The following is a 15,114-nucleotide window of genomic DNA, read 5'->3' on the forward strand; positions in this document are numbered from 1 at the left end:
GTTTACCTAAATTTGGGGCTATGTCTTCAAAGTTTATGACATCACCATCATGAGTAATGCCTTCAAACTTATTTGTCAATGTATTTAGGTTATATCCGGACCAGAAGTTGGCTATGGCTTCAAATTCTAATCCTGGCATTGTCTTTAATAAAACAAATACTCTAATTTAAATTTTATTTGAGAGTGAAGGGATATTGGACTGTAAATTATATTGGTAAGTTTTCTAATATATTGGCTTAAAAACGCTGATAGATTTTTGACCATTAATTTCATTCTACAGAAGGGGTAATTTTGTCTTATATCGTTTTGTAAGTACAGTGATTTATCATTAATTGCCTTATCCATTAAGATCCCTGATTTTACATGTGGTTGCTGAGCCTGATTTAATTCCAATTCTATTGATGTGCAGACAAAAAATCTTATGCCAGCCGTTTGGCATGTAGCTGCATGTACAGTTCTTTTGTTTAAACAATCTTTTTAATGGCTCTTGATTCATCAATCAACTTCTTTTGAGAAAAAAAGTTTTTAGTGCCAATTTTGTAATAGATCATGTATTATTTTTTTATATGGTATTCCCCAAGCTATGAAGAAATAAGATATTGATGACTATTTTCTGTCAAGGATAAGTGGGTGAAATAAAGCTATACATTTGTTCCGTTAAATAAACAGCCTGTAAATATTAGAGTTTTTCCTTTAGCACAGTTTGATTATAGACATGAATATTAGATCTAAATGATAAAGCTCTTTATAGTGCCTTTAAAAAATAAAGTCATACATTACAAATGATCAATGATAGGCCAATACACAGACTAAATAACCAACGGCAGGCCTATATAAATATTAATTGACCAATGGTAGGCCAGTATACCTTTTTAATTGACCAATGGTAGGCCATTATGACATTACTATAAAAAGCTTCCTAAATCTTGTACACATAGCCACAGAGTTGTCAAAATTTCTCACCCCAGGCAGTACTACTACAGATGAATATTCTAGCGGACAAAAATCCTCTAAAGTCAATTGAGATTCCACTATGGGACTACTTGGTGCTGCAACATTTGACCAGTCTAATATGTCGGCTGCTGGCACTTTGTTCAGTTGACATTGGGTCCAGGATAGTAAGGTTTCATCTGAATTAAAATAAAATAAGGAGCGAAGCAAAAAAATCCTTGTATTTACAAAAAAAAACAAAGAAAAAAAAGAAAGTATATGAGAGATAATAAGAATGATAGAATAGTTATTTCTTTCATCGTATTATAAACCAATTTCCGCGGATATAGAATGTACAATTATTAGATTAAAACCAGTTTTTTAGCCCATGGGTGCCAAAGGCACGGGCTAAAAAAATTGTTTTAATCTTATGATTGTACATTTCTATATTCGTAGAAAGCGGTTTATGCTAGACATAGTTTTTTCGTATTGATGAGAACCGGTTCCTATCCACCGGATTCGAATGAATGCGTGAAAAATCATTAAATTTTTTAACGATATCTTATATATATATATCTTTTGATGGATGACCGACGGGCATAAAGACAAAGTAAGTTGAATAATGCTCTTTGTAGGGGGAAAAAATTAAGCGAAAAATCTCTTTAAATAGACTTATATTAATTAATATGCTGCTTTTGACACATTACAAGTGTTCGTTTGTCCTAATGTTTGAGAGCTTCGCTTTTTGGAAGTGGTCATCCTTGTTAATTTGTTTTTTTATTGAAATGACCTGATAAGGTATAATTCCATATGTTTAGATCAGCTATTTTCCCAGAGTTTAACATCAGCAATGTTAGTTTTTCATTTGTTGTATTAAAGCCTTTGAATATCTTTAGAGATTCGACAGTAATATTGTATACCAACTCTCCATCGCTTAACAATGATACTTTTGATTATTATAGCACAGCACCAATTTCTTTATGAACAAAGGTACCACAAGGATGGCATCATCAATCAGTAGCGAAGCACAAAATATATCATGGAGTGATAAACGAACAAAGTGAATAATAGAGTAGATGTTCAGTGGTCATAAAAAAGATAGGGATGAAAAGAAAAGAAGAAAGAGATATTCACATTTCTCCCCTGGCGTTACAGACTGACGGACAGACAAAGAAGATCTTTGCAACTAAAAAAATCACTAAAAACTTAATATGACATTTTTGTTAAACGGCACACTAGCAAGATAGCAAGTTCAAATATTTTTAAATTGAAAAAAAAATCATATCTACCTAAAATACTTAACATTAACTGTTTCAAGATCTAAAATAGAATTAGTTTCACTACCTGGTTTACCTATAGAACTAGGCATTTCTGTCCGTCCGTCCGACAAGATGAACCAGAAAATGGAAACGCAACTGGACCGATTAGCGTTGGTTTTATGAACAAAATCCTGCTGGCCTTTCCAGGGTTTTAAGCTGTTTTACTGGGTGTTGTAAAAACCTCCTCCTAATTAAATTGCGCCCCCCCCCCTCAAAAAAAAGAATAGTGGGGATGATGAAGAAGATAAAGTTGCGGGAGGAAACCCCAGCCCCCCCCCCTTTCCATCCTGCTTTTGCCGACTGTGTTAGTGGCTAGGGTTAAAGCAAACAGAAACTATCTGCCACTTAATTTTAATACGTTTCTTCTTTACAGTAAAGCTTCGTATACTTTAATTTAGGAATAATGACTATTTTAATTGATAATACTTCCACCCAAGAGAAATCCCCCTCCATAAATAAATTGGGTTCGGAGCTTAACTGGAAACCTGATTACCTAATGAAACACAAGAGCTATGCCACTCATGAGGCCGCGCTAACTTTGATATCAACGTTCCCTGTAAAAAGTTTTAACACTTGCGCTTTGGTTTAATTTAAAACACGTCCGTCCGTCCGTCTGTTCGTCCGACTTTGTATGAAGGTTAAAAAATAGCGAAATTACATTTTTGCTTTTTAAACCCAATTATGGATGCAAAATTCGATTGGCGTCTAGAATGGACTTTCTGTTTATTATTAAAGAGTTACTACGCTTTCTAAGATGTACCTAACTGTTACTGGAATCGTCAAGCGAAGTTTAAACCGATAATTAGGTTATTAAAGGAATTATCCGTTTTGAATGTACTGACGGACGGAACGACCCTAAATATAGAGAAGTATCGCTCGCTTCCAACAAGTACAATCAATACCTGATTCGGCATAACCCCCATAAAATAGATACCATAGTCTCGTTCATTTGTCATTTTAAAGAACATCAAGGGTGTTAAACTGTAGTCAAGCATTGCAAATATAATTTATTTATTTAGGTGAGGGTTTAAAAAAATATAGATAAAAAATTTCACCGGTTTCCCTTAAAATGCCTAGTCGAACACAGACCAACCCCTCCCCCACCCCGTCTCCCATACTTTTTTAAATGAACTAGAAAGTAAGGGGGATTGCCAGATTTGTGATAGTTTTTCGTTTGTTAATGACGAGGTAGCCCCGCAAAATTGTGGCACCGCAAGAACCTTTCTAGTAAAAGTGTCTGACTCTGATTATGACGTAAAAAAAATTAGCTAATGAGAGGCCACTATAAATTTTACCATTGGTCAATTACAGTGTATACTGGCCTCTCATTAGCTAATTTTTTTTATGTCACAATCAGAGTCAGACACTTTTACTAGGTTCATATATACAGGAAGTATTTGTATTAAATCAGAAGTATTGCTTACTTAAACCCACTTACCCTAATGCAAAAGAGTTAATATTTTTTCTTTTTTGCTTTTTTGTGTAACAAAAAAAGGTTTACTATTTATATGTTATTCTCATGATTGATAATTAGGATCGGTCCGCCTGTCCGTCCGTGATGGATAGCTTTTTTCGTTAATTTAGGCACGTTAGAATTGTCGTATCGATTTCAAATTTTGCATGGTGATCCCTGTAGTAGTTAGGTACAATTTTGAACGCGTATCAACTCTATAATCGTTAACAAAATGTACGAACGTCCATTTTCGATATATGTTGATTTTTCACTTTTTTAACAACAAATGTTTATATGACCTAATTATCTAATTGATCTGGTTTTTGGTATACTGATTCCTGGGACAACAAAGTACAATATCATAAGCGAAGCAACTCTATAATAAAGTCCAAAAAATGTAGGTATGACCTTAAACATTATCCTGCATCAAGCAATTTTTCAACAAATTAACTTACAATTTTGCTTTGACTCTCATACATTTATATTCTGATTATTCAGTTCTGACACTCTACAATTGTTAATGCCCTATTGTCCTACCGTTTTAGAGCTTCGCTTATATGAATGTTGTCATCATTGTTGTGTCAATGCTTTCCTCAAAACCATACGTCTACCATAAGCTGCTGTCATAAACCTTAAAAGAAAAATTATATGTATTTACATGCAATAATACATAATTTATGTAACAAAATAAAGTGTCTCTTAATTCCTTACTTTCTTTAATTACAGTTTTAAAACTTATTTGATGTTTTCTTTTACCTGACCTTCTGGGTAGCCCTAACCCTGTGGGGCATAAACCTACGGTGGTCTAATTATGAGGAACAACCGTGTACCCAATATAACTAGAACTAGCCAAATGTAATAAAATAACTCTATTTTACTTTGAGTTATCTTCAAAAAATGAGAGGTAGGTTTCTGTTCGGCTATGCAAATATTAAAACGAAGTGTTTGATTTTTAAAAAAAAATATAATTATTTCTTTTTAAAGTGGTAAAAAAAATATGCAAGTACAGTAGAAAAATACACATATTAAAAACTTGAATGACTAATTAGGCTGTCAAAAATAATTACTGATAACTTTCTTCAGAGATAATAGGTATACGTATGGTTATAGGACATTTGGTAATTTCCCACAAAGTGCTCTTCCTATTGTTTTATTAAAATGAAAATGATGGGAATGGGGGGAGGTGGTGTTTTTTTCCAATGCCCTACCCGTTCGGGGGGAGAGGGTAGGCACTAATCCTTTGGGGCTACCCAAAATAAAATAAAACCTAACCTAACCTGACCTAAAGTGATGAACAAACTAACGTTAAAATAACCCACCCTCCAATTTTGTATTAGGGAGGAGGGTTTTGTTTTGGTGCTCAACAAGACCTTTCAGGGAAAACACAGTACAAATTATGCAAAAAAAAAATTGCAAAACCTCTAATTGTCCTGTTATATATTAAACTGTGGTAAACATTCTTTTTATTAGATTGATGAAACTATAATAAAAATTAAAAGTGAACCAATTATATTTTTATTAAAATAGAATAATATAAATGACTTATTTAAATAGAAATCTTTTTATGAAATGTGTTTATCTTTAAGTTTAGAACATAATTAAGGCAAAAAAAATTTCTTTAGTGTTACTTTTTTCACCTTATATATGAAAAAAGCAGTTTCTCACATTTTATGATAAAAAAAGGTATAGGAACAAAAAATATGTTTTTTCTTGATGTAAACACAATAATTGGCATAAAATCTATCATCCTAAATGTAAAAATCAGATATAGAATCCTTATTAGAGCAAAAATAGTGCAAAAAATAACCAAGACATTTTTGCAAAGTATGAAAATCTGAAGAAAATAGTTCTTTTTGATTTTGATATACATATCAGATAAATGTATATAAAATTAGTGATCAAAAACTATAAAACAAGTTATAACTTTTTCAATCCTATCGTTGATTAAAATGCACTTTTAGGTTTACTTATTACCAAAGTAGCACATAAAAACTCTTTTTATTAAGTTATTAAACAAAATAAATTCAAATCAACAATTAGGCGTTTTTTATAATGCAGTAGACCATTTTGTAGATGGTTTTTTGGCATTTATTTTGTTTAATTACATCATAAAAAGAGTTTTTATGCACTACTTCGGTAATTCTTAAACCTAAAAGTGCAATTTAATCAATGACAGTGTTGAAAAAACTTATAACATGTTTTATAGTTTTTAATCACTAATTTTATATACATTTATCTGATATGTATATCAAAAGCAAAAAGAACTATTTTCTTTAGATTTTCATACTTTGCAAAAATGTCTTGGTTACTTTTTGCACTATATTAGCTCTAAAAAGGATTCTATATCTGTTTTTTACATTTAGGATGATAGATTTTATGCCAATTATTGTGTTTACACCAAGAAAAATCTTATTTTTTGTTCCTATACCTTTTTTTATCATAAAATGTGAGAAACTGCTTTTTTCATATATAAGGTGAAAAAAGTAACACTAAAGAAATTTTTTTTGCCCTAAGTATGTTCTAAACTTATAAATAAACACATTTCATAAAAAGATTTTTTCTAACTAAGTCATTTAAGGCATGAATTAATTTTGCAAATTAGCATTGCAGATTTTTGCAAATAACTTGCAAATATGATTTCTGCGGATTTTCTAATTTTCATAGGCGTTTTCTATATATATTCCTCTTTCCAAAAATACCTCACTTGTCAAGATTGGATAAAAAAATCTTTGTCGTTGAGATTCCATAACTGTGCGGAAATACCACCGAGATGGGTTTTTAAAAGATGAATGCCACATTTTTTCGGCGTTTTTTAGACATTGATTGATTGAACGTTGACGATAGAATTTCAAACAGAGTATATAACATAAAAATACTGAATTTTAAATTATTTTTTTAGCAATTTTTCTAATGTCTAACACAGCTCTAAAAAGATGCATTAATTAATATGCAGCAAAAATGGATTGAAGATAATCTTTTTTTTTCTATAAAGGCCGTACCATCAAAAGCGAAATAATTAAATAAATCATTGTATACTCTTTTAGATTTCGCGAATGTCGCGCTTGTTATTCATAGCGTAAAAAATGTCGAAAAAACGCGGCAATATCTTTTAAGAACCCGGCCGGAAATAGATTCATATATGTTCATATATGGTTAACAACTATATATATATTTAAATATTTTTTTTTAATATTGAATGCACTATATTTTTTTATATTCTATCGAATATATATTTTATATGTCATTACAAAACTATATTACATTTAATATTAACATTAAAAAAAAACATCAATTTAAACTTTCGTAACCCTGTATTGGCTTCAGAAGTACAGTTCTACAGAAACCACGGTACACGCTTGAGCTAGCATCACCAGCATGGCTCTGCCTAGGCTTATAATTAGAAAGGCCAGGGTATTATTAGTGGTTGAAAAGTTTGTACATTATTATTACAGGTATTGTGTCTTTAAAGGGACTGTGAACGTAAATTTTTCTCATCTTAATATCAAATCTTAACATTATCTTATTCATAATATCTCACAGATAGAGCAAAACGCGCTTTTGTTTGCTTAAAAAACGGCTTTTTCCGACGATTTTTATAAGGTACAGGGAAAGGAAGAAATTTTCCATATTATATAAAATGTCCATTAAATTGATTTTTTGGTATTATCCTCTTAGAAATTTTTTTTTCAATATTGAAAATTTGAGTACCCCCCCCCCCCCCCCCTGACAGCGAACTATGAACTCTGGCCGCAGCGCTCGGCTCCCTAGCCTGCCTAGCCGCAGCGCTCTGCCCCCTTGCCTGCCTAGCCGCAGCGCTCGGCCCACTTGCCTGCCTAGCCGCAGCGCTCGGCTCCCTAGCCTAAAACCTAACCTAACCTAAAATAGTTGTTCGTCGGTAGTCGGGGGGGGGGGGGGGGGGGGGTTACAAAATTGAAAAAAATTGAAAAAAAAATTTCTAAGAGGATAACGCCGATTTTTTCTCCCATTATAGCTAAAATTAAACTTTTTCACATGGTACAGAAAGACATCCTGTTAATTTTATTTAAGAAATAGATATTCCTAATCTAACAATAATTTTATTTTGGTCAGGTTTATGGTAATGAATGTAAAGATGGACGGGCGAACATGGGAGCAGTTACTCTTTATCTTGCTGCAGATAACTCAACTCACCCTCACAGAAACACCACCAAGACGCAGGCACATAGATAATTATTATAGAGAAGTTACGATTTTCTTTAAGTATTTAAGAACAAATTCACTAGCATTTTGCTTGTAAAGAAGAAGTAATGAAATTAGTTTGTTTAGTCAGCACACTAAATCTAAAATAAAGAAAAATTGATATTAATGTAGTTTTGACCTAAACAAAGAGTTTCCAGTATGGCTTTGAAACCGATAAATATCCCCTGGATTAAAAATGGTTCTGGGCCATACTGAAAAATTACGTATTACAGACAATTTTCTATGAACAATAGTCTAGAAATTATATTATCAATACCAGCTTTGTTAGGCCAGTCCTTTGGCCCCTCGGGGCTAACAAAATTGCTATTGATCTGAAAATTTCTCATTTTACCAGTCGCGGAAAGCTGTCTATAATACGACGCGATAAATAAAATCAGAGACAAAAATACCATTTTTAGATAAAAAGTATACTTTATACCTACCTACACACTTAAATAAAAATAGCCTATTTATATTTAATTTGTTCTTGGATCTTTAGTTAATAGTTATCTATGCTTATCAGGGAGGACACCCTTGGAGGAAGGTTGACCCAGGCCATCTTCCAGACCCTCATTGTCACATGGATCAAGGCTAATCTCTATGTTGTTGTGTCCTGTGAACTTTGGGATCAGTTTCTAGAGGTAATGTTAGCTATACTATAATTAAGATAACCTGCAGAAATAGATATTTTATTACTTGGATGTTACACTAGATTTTTATTTTCTCTAATAAAGTAAAACTCCCAGTGGGCTAAAATGACGATAACCCTAATTCGCCCCCTTTACTCCATTCCGTCCCGTCCTACTGGATAAACAAACTGACCATTGAATGAGTTTCATGTTAGCAACCTAAATTGACTTCAATTTTTCCACTGTCATCAATATCCACGTATATTCTATATCCATTCCATAATGTTTTATTTGTTCTACAGTACAGGAATCAGATCTATTTGCCAATCGTCCTAAAGACAACCAATGGTTGATTGTACGTCAAGCTTTTAATTTTAAGAGGGATAAAATGAGGGATTTCAAAGGTTTGAGGTTGGTAATCTAATATATTTTTTTTTTAATTTTGAAGGGAAACAAATAAGGGGTTTTACGGGTTGAGTGGAGTTAACACCCTTTAAGCCCCACCCTTTAAAATCTGTATCAAGAATTAAAAATGAAGTTTGGGGACGAATTTTTGCTTCATTAATTTAGATGAATTATTTTTCCACCAACTTTTCTACTTGTCAAAATAAGTTCGTTTGTTTTAGGTTTTGAGTGGACTAACTTTATGGGAAGAATTAATCCGGGAGTGGTTTAAGACTATGGAAACCCTTACCAGAGTGTTAGCTAGACAGGTATATTATTTTTTTAATGTTTTTTCCATTAAAGTTTATAAAAATAATCGATATATTATTACTGGGATGTTGTACCACATTTTCATTTACTCTGATAAGGAGATGCTCACAGCTGGCTAAAATAAAGATACCCCCCTTCTTTAAACCCAATCCTTACCCTACTACTGGTTGAACAAACTGACCAATAAACGAATTTCATGTTAGCAAGCTAAAATAACGACAATTTTTTCCCCCTGTCGTAATATCCACGTATATTCTACATTCATTAGAGTAGGTGGTATTATCCTTTTAGAAATGTAGCGCTCGGCTCCCTAGCCTGCCTAGCCGCAGCGCTCGGCCCCCTTGCCTGCCTAGCCGCAGCGCTCGGCCCACTTGCCTGCCTAGCCGCAGCGCTCGGCTCCCTAGCCTAAAACCTAACCTAACCTAAAATAGTTGTTCGTTGGTAGTCGGGGGGGGGGGGGGGGGGGTACAAAATTGAAAAAAATTGAAAAAAAAATTATAATTATAAAGATGTAATTTTGTTAATAATCATTAATGATGTGGATCAATTTATCGGGGATTGCCTTATCCCTTTAAATCCTTGAAGTTTTACCAACAAAATTCCGTTTGTCCCACTGTCTTATTTGAGAGCTTTACTCTCATAAACGTTATCATTGTTATTTTGTGGAAGGGAATTATGTTTTTTGTAAACGCGAAGCTTTTCTATAATTAGTGTTGGATGGCCGGTCTGTATGGACGAAACTCATAGCTATTATCATTAATTCAAGCATGTAGGAATTGTCCTATCTATTTCAAACTTGTTACCTACTGATTATTTTGGTCTAGCTAAAAAGTATAAGGTTTCTACTTTTGTCGTATTTTTTTAGTTTCATACCTATAGTTTTTGATTATAACAAATTCTTTTATTTAGATTGTAAAGAAACAAGACCTCAGATCAGCATTTGAAACATAGGGGGCAGTTGAAGAAGTAAGTTACAGAAAAGTTTCGCAGCTTATATTTATCTTTGTAGATCTGTATAATAATACAAACAATATTTTGGTTTCTTTACAACAAAATGGCTGGGTGTTGCCACCCCCTTAAAAGTCAAGGCTTGCCTTCACCTTTTCATTACTTGAATTTTTTGTTTGAAACTTTCACTACTGCTTTTAGTTAGGTTTAGGGAGATCAAGAAGGGTTTAGAATATTCCACAAGGGTAGGAGGTATTTTTAAGTTATAGGGAATTGTTTTGATTTATTTTTACCTTATTGTTATTAAACAAACTTCAGGTCTTGAAGTTATTTTTACTTCACTTTATTTTTTAAGGAAATGAACGGTACATTATATGCCGGTGAACGGCTGAGAGTGGAAATATCCCGGGGACGAGGCAGGGGACGTGGAGGCGGTGATAGAGGACGCGGAGGTGATAGGGGGCGCAGTTCTTACAGAGGTAGAGGCCAGGGTGGGGGCGGGGATAGGTATGAAAGACGCAGCCCCCCACATTACTCTAGGAAAGTTTTTGTTTTAAAAAGTAAAAGTTAGAAAATCTTTAGGTAGGCTTATTTATTAAATGTAACGTTTAAAAGCAATGCATTTTTTGTAATTTCGCCATGGACTGACGTACAGTTTTGTTATAAAGTTGCTGCGCTAATAAAACAGCAGTACCTAAGATAAAAAAATTTAAAATTAATCTTCCAAAATACTTACTAAAAATCATCGAATTTTTTTTTTCAAAATGAAAACATTTAAAAATAACAGAGGTGGCTCTAGAGGAAGGGGAGGTGATAAGGGTGGCTTTAGAGGCAGAGGCCGTGGAGGGGACAGGGGTGGTTTCAGAGGACGTGGTGGCAGAGGGGGTGGTAGATCCCCTCCACCAAGGTAAAATTTTAAATTTTAAGATTAGTTTAGATATTGCTAGCGGCTGCGGCCCTAGCATTTAGGGGCTCTGTATTAAAAAGGATAGATAGGGGACAGAAATATAGTCTAAAACCATTCCGTGTCATATGAGAAGCTTTCCTACCTATAAAGGAGAACTCAATCGGTTTAGTAGTTATCGAAATCTTAAGCTAAAGACAAAGAACCTTTTTACTTTAAACAATTTAGTATATAAACAAAATATATTAGTGTAATTTCCAAATTTGCTAACTTTAAATGCCTACCATCTCTTTTATTGCTTTATTAAAGATTTTCTAAAATTACAATAACTTTCCTACCTAGATATGCTCTTTTTTATTAGTTCTTCCCTTTTCTACCAATCAAAAAATTTTAAAAACCTTTTTTTTAATGAATTTTAACTTTTTAAGTAAATTATTTTTATTTTTTCAGGTATGAGAGGAGAGATGGCTACGGACCCCCCTCACATTACTTCACAAGGGAGGCACACCCCAGGGGCGACTACTCCCCTCCACAACAACGTTACAGAGGCCCCCCACCGCCAATGAGGGATATGTCGCCACGAGGACCCCCCCGCGGACCTCCTCCCCCCCACCACAGAGAATATTCCCCGTCACCCAGGAGGGGACCTCCCGGTAGGGGCCCACCACCCAGGGATTACTCACCTGAACCAAGAGGTCGGCCACCCCCAAGGTTAAATCAAATTTATATCAGGGATGTAAAGGGATAAGTCAATGGCCGATAAACTGATGAACATCAACATCGATGATACATAAAATTAGTGGTTAAAAAACGTTTGAACACTCAACTTATTGAAACAATAAATCAAAATTTAATTAACTCCCCAAAGTAGTTACCTAAGCCAATGAATAAGAAAACGTTATAATAAAACTTTTGGGACTGATGAAATTAACAGTTCATTGTCTCCTCTCAATAATGACATAAAGTACCTAGTTTTTTTACCTAATTTGATTTTTAATAGGTATTTTTTAGAATTTTAATGATATATGTTATTTTTAATAGATAACGACATAACATTTACTTATTATAAACTAATCTGAATATTCAAGGTACATGTCACCACCCCCATCCAAAGGGCCACCAGGTGACTATTCTCCAGGACGCAGGAGACCTCCACCCTCCCCGGGTAGACGTGGACCAGGGACCAAGGCTATTCAGGAATGGGTTATTAAATGATTTAAGACGAAGTAAAATATTGTTTAACCCTTAACGGTCGGGGGGGGGGCGTTGAACGCCCCCCCATCCGGTTTTTTCTATCTCATTTTCTGTGTGTGAAAGATAAAGAGCCCAAACTGCTTGACTTTTTAAGTATGGGTATGACACATAACTGAGAGTTGGAATTTTTTGAAAATCTCCATCCTGGCGGGCACAGGATGCCAGCAAACCTGGCAGGGTCATCCAGGTAAAGAACAAAAATATTTTTATGACCTAAACAAAGCATTTTATCTTACAAAATTACTAAAATATCCTTTAGTAGTACATCCTCATCTTAAATACAGGTGTTCAAGTGAATTTCAGGTTCCAGGTATGATCCTGCAGGTCCTGATCCTCCAGGTCTCCAGAAATCTTTAAAAGGCTCCTGTGGCCGCAATTTTTGACTTAGAGACTTCAAATTTTAAACTTAAGCTTTTCTTACATGTCTACATAATGTATAAAATTTCATAAAGATCCGCCGCCGTTTTCCCGCCGACCGCCGACTGCGGCAGCTGGCAGCTGCCAAGTACAGCTGCGGCCGCTGAAATTTATGTTTTGATATTTCAAATATAAAATTTACATAAAAATAAACATTTTCTGCAAAAAAATTGTTCTTCTAGCTTCAAAAATAAAAAAATTACAGCCGTTTGAAATTTTTAAGTAAAAAAGGACCTAAAAACAAAGGTTGTTAAATAAAAGGGTGAAGGAAGCGAAAATTGACTTAGACTTATAAAAGGTCGGAAATTCATCATAACACAGTGGACTTGCACAAAAAAATTTAGCCCTCTAGCTCTAATAGGAACTGAGATAATAAGGGGGGGCGTTGAACGCCCCCCCCCCGACTGATTAAGGTGCGGCAAGGGGCCCGACTGTTAAGGGTTAAGTTTAAAAAAAGATTGTACTAAAATAATTTACGTTTCTGTAGACACAACGGGAAACATGGTTCTTATGGGATAGGACAAAAGACGAAGTATTGAAATTAAATCAAGATTTACCTAATAAAAATTAGGTACTCAAAGTTTTTGAGTTGACGAATAAGTAAACTTGTTTCTGAAACTTTGGATACCATTATGATATTTACACCATATTTTACCCTCCCTGCCTGGGGTTTAGGTCTAAATTTATCTAATATTAGTACTTGTTTGGGACAGGGATCTAAAGGGACAAGACAATGGCGGATAAATTGATGTACATCAGCAATGATGATACACAAAATTACCCCTTCTGTGGAGTATAATTAGTTGTTGAAAGCTTTAGACACTTAACTTGATTAATCAACCATTCAAAATTCAATAAAAGTCCCTAGAGTTGTTAAAGCAACGAAGAAGAAAATAAAGCTTTGGGGACTAGTGTAATAAACAGTCCACTTCCTTCCTTCATTTAATCCTCCATAACTTAGGACCCCGCGTTCCACGACTCCATACGCCACGTGAAGCATATAATCAGTAATGCCGAGTAGTATGGACACAGCATGTTCTTGTTAGCCAGGGATGTTGTTACTGCTTATGTTTTCCAGGTAAGCTTTCCCTTTATTTTTTCTCGTTCTGCGTTTTCAAAGATGTTTAGTTAGATAAGTTTGCTGATTTTTTTGCCACGTGTCAAGATGCCTGTAGGAAATGAATGAGGGGGGAGAGGGGGAGTCGAACCTACACACTTTTATTTTTGCTTTCAAAAGAAAAAATTTAGGTGTGAGAGTAAGGGGGGGGGGGAAGTTCTGACACATTTGCGTAAACAGCGAGTATAGGCTTTATCTTTGGGACGGACGGACGGACGGACAGACATCGTTCTACTTTGTATTATAGATTAGATATTTAGTAGGGAGGGATGGGACATTGGGCTGTAAATTACACTAGCCCCCAAAGTTTTCAAATAACATTTTCTTATTCTTTGGCCTAACAACCTTGGGTACTTTTATTGATTTTTTATTGGTTGGTTCATTAAGTTGAGTGTCCTAACATTTCAATCACTTATTGTAATCTACAGAAGGGGTAACGATGTGTATCATCATTAGAGATGAACATCAATTTATCAGCCATTGTCTTATCCCTTTATATCCCTGTAATTATCTAATTAACTAATGAGCAATTTTATTCCAGGTTGAATATCAGTGATACGAGGTCGAATGGGGCCGGTGCCCAGCAAATCCAGGAGGTTGCGCAACAGTTTTCGCGACCAGAGCAGTAGAATCAAGAAAAATATGTTTAAGTGTTGTTTCAATCAATAAAGATAAAAATGAAAACAATTTTTTTTTATTTTTGCAATTTATACCTACAAGCGATGTTTTTCTATAATTAAGGTCAGTCGTTTTTTACCACTTTCTCGTGATTTTTACCACCCGTTTTTACCACAATTTTTGGTAAATTTTTACCATATTTACCCTATTTCTGGTAAAATTTTACCAATTTAGGGCAAAAATATTACCAGGTGTTGAACAGTTTTACCACTTTTTCAGTAAAATCTTACAGAAATTTGCGGTAAGATTTTACCAAAAAAGTGGTAAAAATTGGTCAAAATCTGGTATAAATTTGCGTCCTAAAATGGTAATATTTTACCGGAAATCTGGTAAAATTTTACCGATAATTGTGGTAAAAATCGCTGGTAAAAAGCGTGAGAAAATACCACAAAAAGTGTTTTTACCACGGTTACGGTAAAATTTTACCACCTTTTAAATCGTATAGGCTGGTAAAATTTTACCATAAAAGTGGTAAAAACTAGGTGTTTTTATGGTATTAATTAGAACCTGGGTGTAAGTCAGTATTGTGATTT

At 34.2% G+C, this 15,114-nt stretch overlaps 1 protein-coding gene and 1 long non-coding RNA gene across 2 annotated transcripts; both read left to right on the top strand.

Moving 5' to 3' along the window:
- Positions 1 to 6,873: 6,873 nt before the first annotated feature.
- Positions 6,874 to 12,330, top strand: LOC145304371 (uncharacterized). Its single transcript, XM_080146238.1, has 8 exons — positions 6,874 to 7,154; positions 7,792 to 7,899; positions 8,444 to 8,561; positions 9,176 to 9,262; positions 10,567 to 10,749; positions 10,997 to 11,118; positions 11,566 to 11,826; positions 12,204 to 12,330. Exons 1-8 carry the CDS (start codon positions 7,078 to 7,080, stop codon positions 12,328 to 12,330), a joined length of 1,083 nt encoding a protein of 360 aa, XP_080002364.1. The 5' UTR covers positions 6,874 to 7,077.
- A 1,406-nt stretch (positions 12,331 to 13,736) lies between these two features.
- LOC145304278 (uncharacterized) lies at positions 13,737 to 14,587 on the top strand. Its single transcript, XR_013874048.1, has 2 exons — positions 13,737 to 13,864; positions 14,445 to 14,587. It is a non-coding gene; the product is annotated as an uncharacterized LOC145304278 (long non-coding RNA).
- The last annotated feature ends 527 nt before the right edge of the window (positions 14,588 to 15,114 follow it).

Source organism: Acartia tonsa, chromosome 13 (assembly GCF_053477335.1).
Source record: "Acartia tonsa isolate MP-2025a chromosome 13, ASM5347733v1, whole genome shotgun sequence".
Lineage (NCBI taxonomy): Eukaryota > Metazoa > Arthropoda > Copepoda > Calanoida > Acartiidae > Acartia > Acartia tonsa.

Coding starts and splice junctions, on each gene's coding strand:
- LOC145304371 (XM_080146238.1), top strand. CDS start 7,078: ATGGCTCTGCCTAGGCTTATAATTAGAAAGGCCAGGGTATTATTAGTG. Junction 9,263..10,566: donor CCAGAGTGTTAGCTAGACAG/GTATATTATTTT, acceptor TTATTTTTTAAG/GAAATGAACGGTACATTATA. Junction 11,119..11,565: donor GGTAGATCCCCTCCACCAAG/GTAAAATTTTAA, acceptor TTATTTTTTCAG/GTATGAGAGGAGAGATGGCT.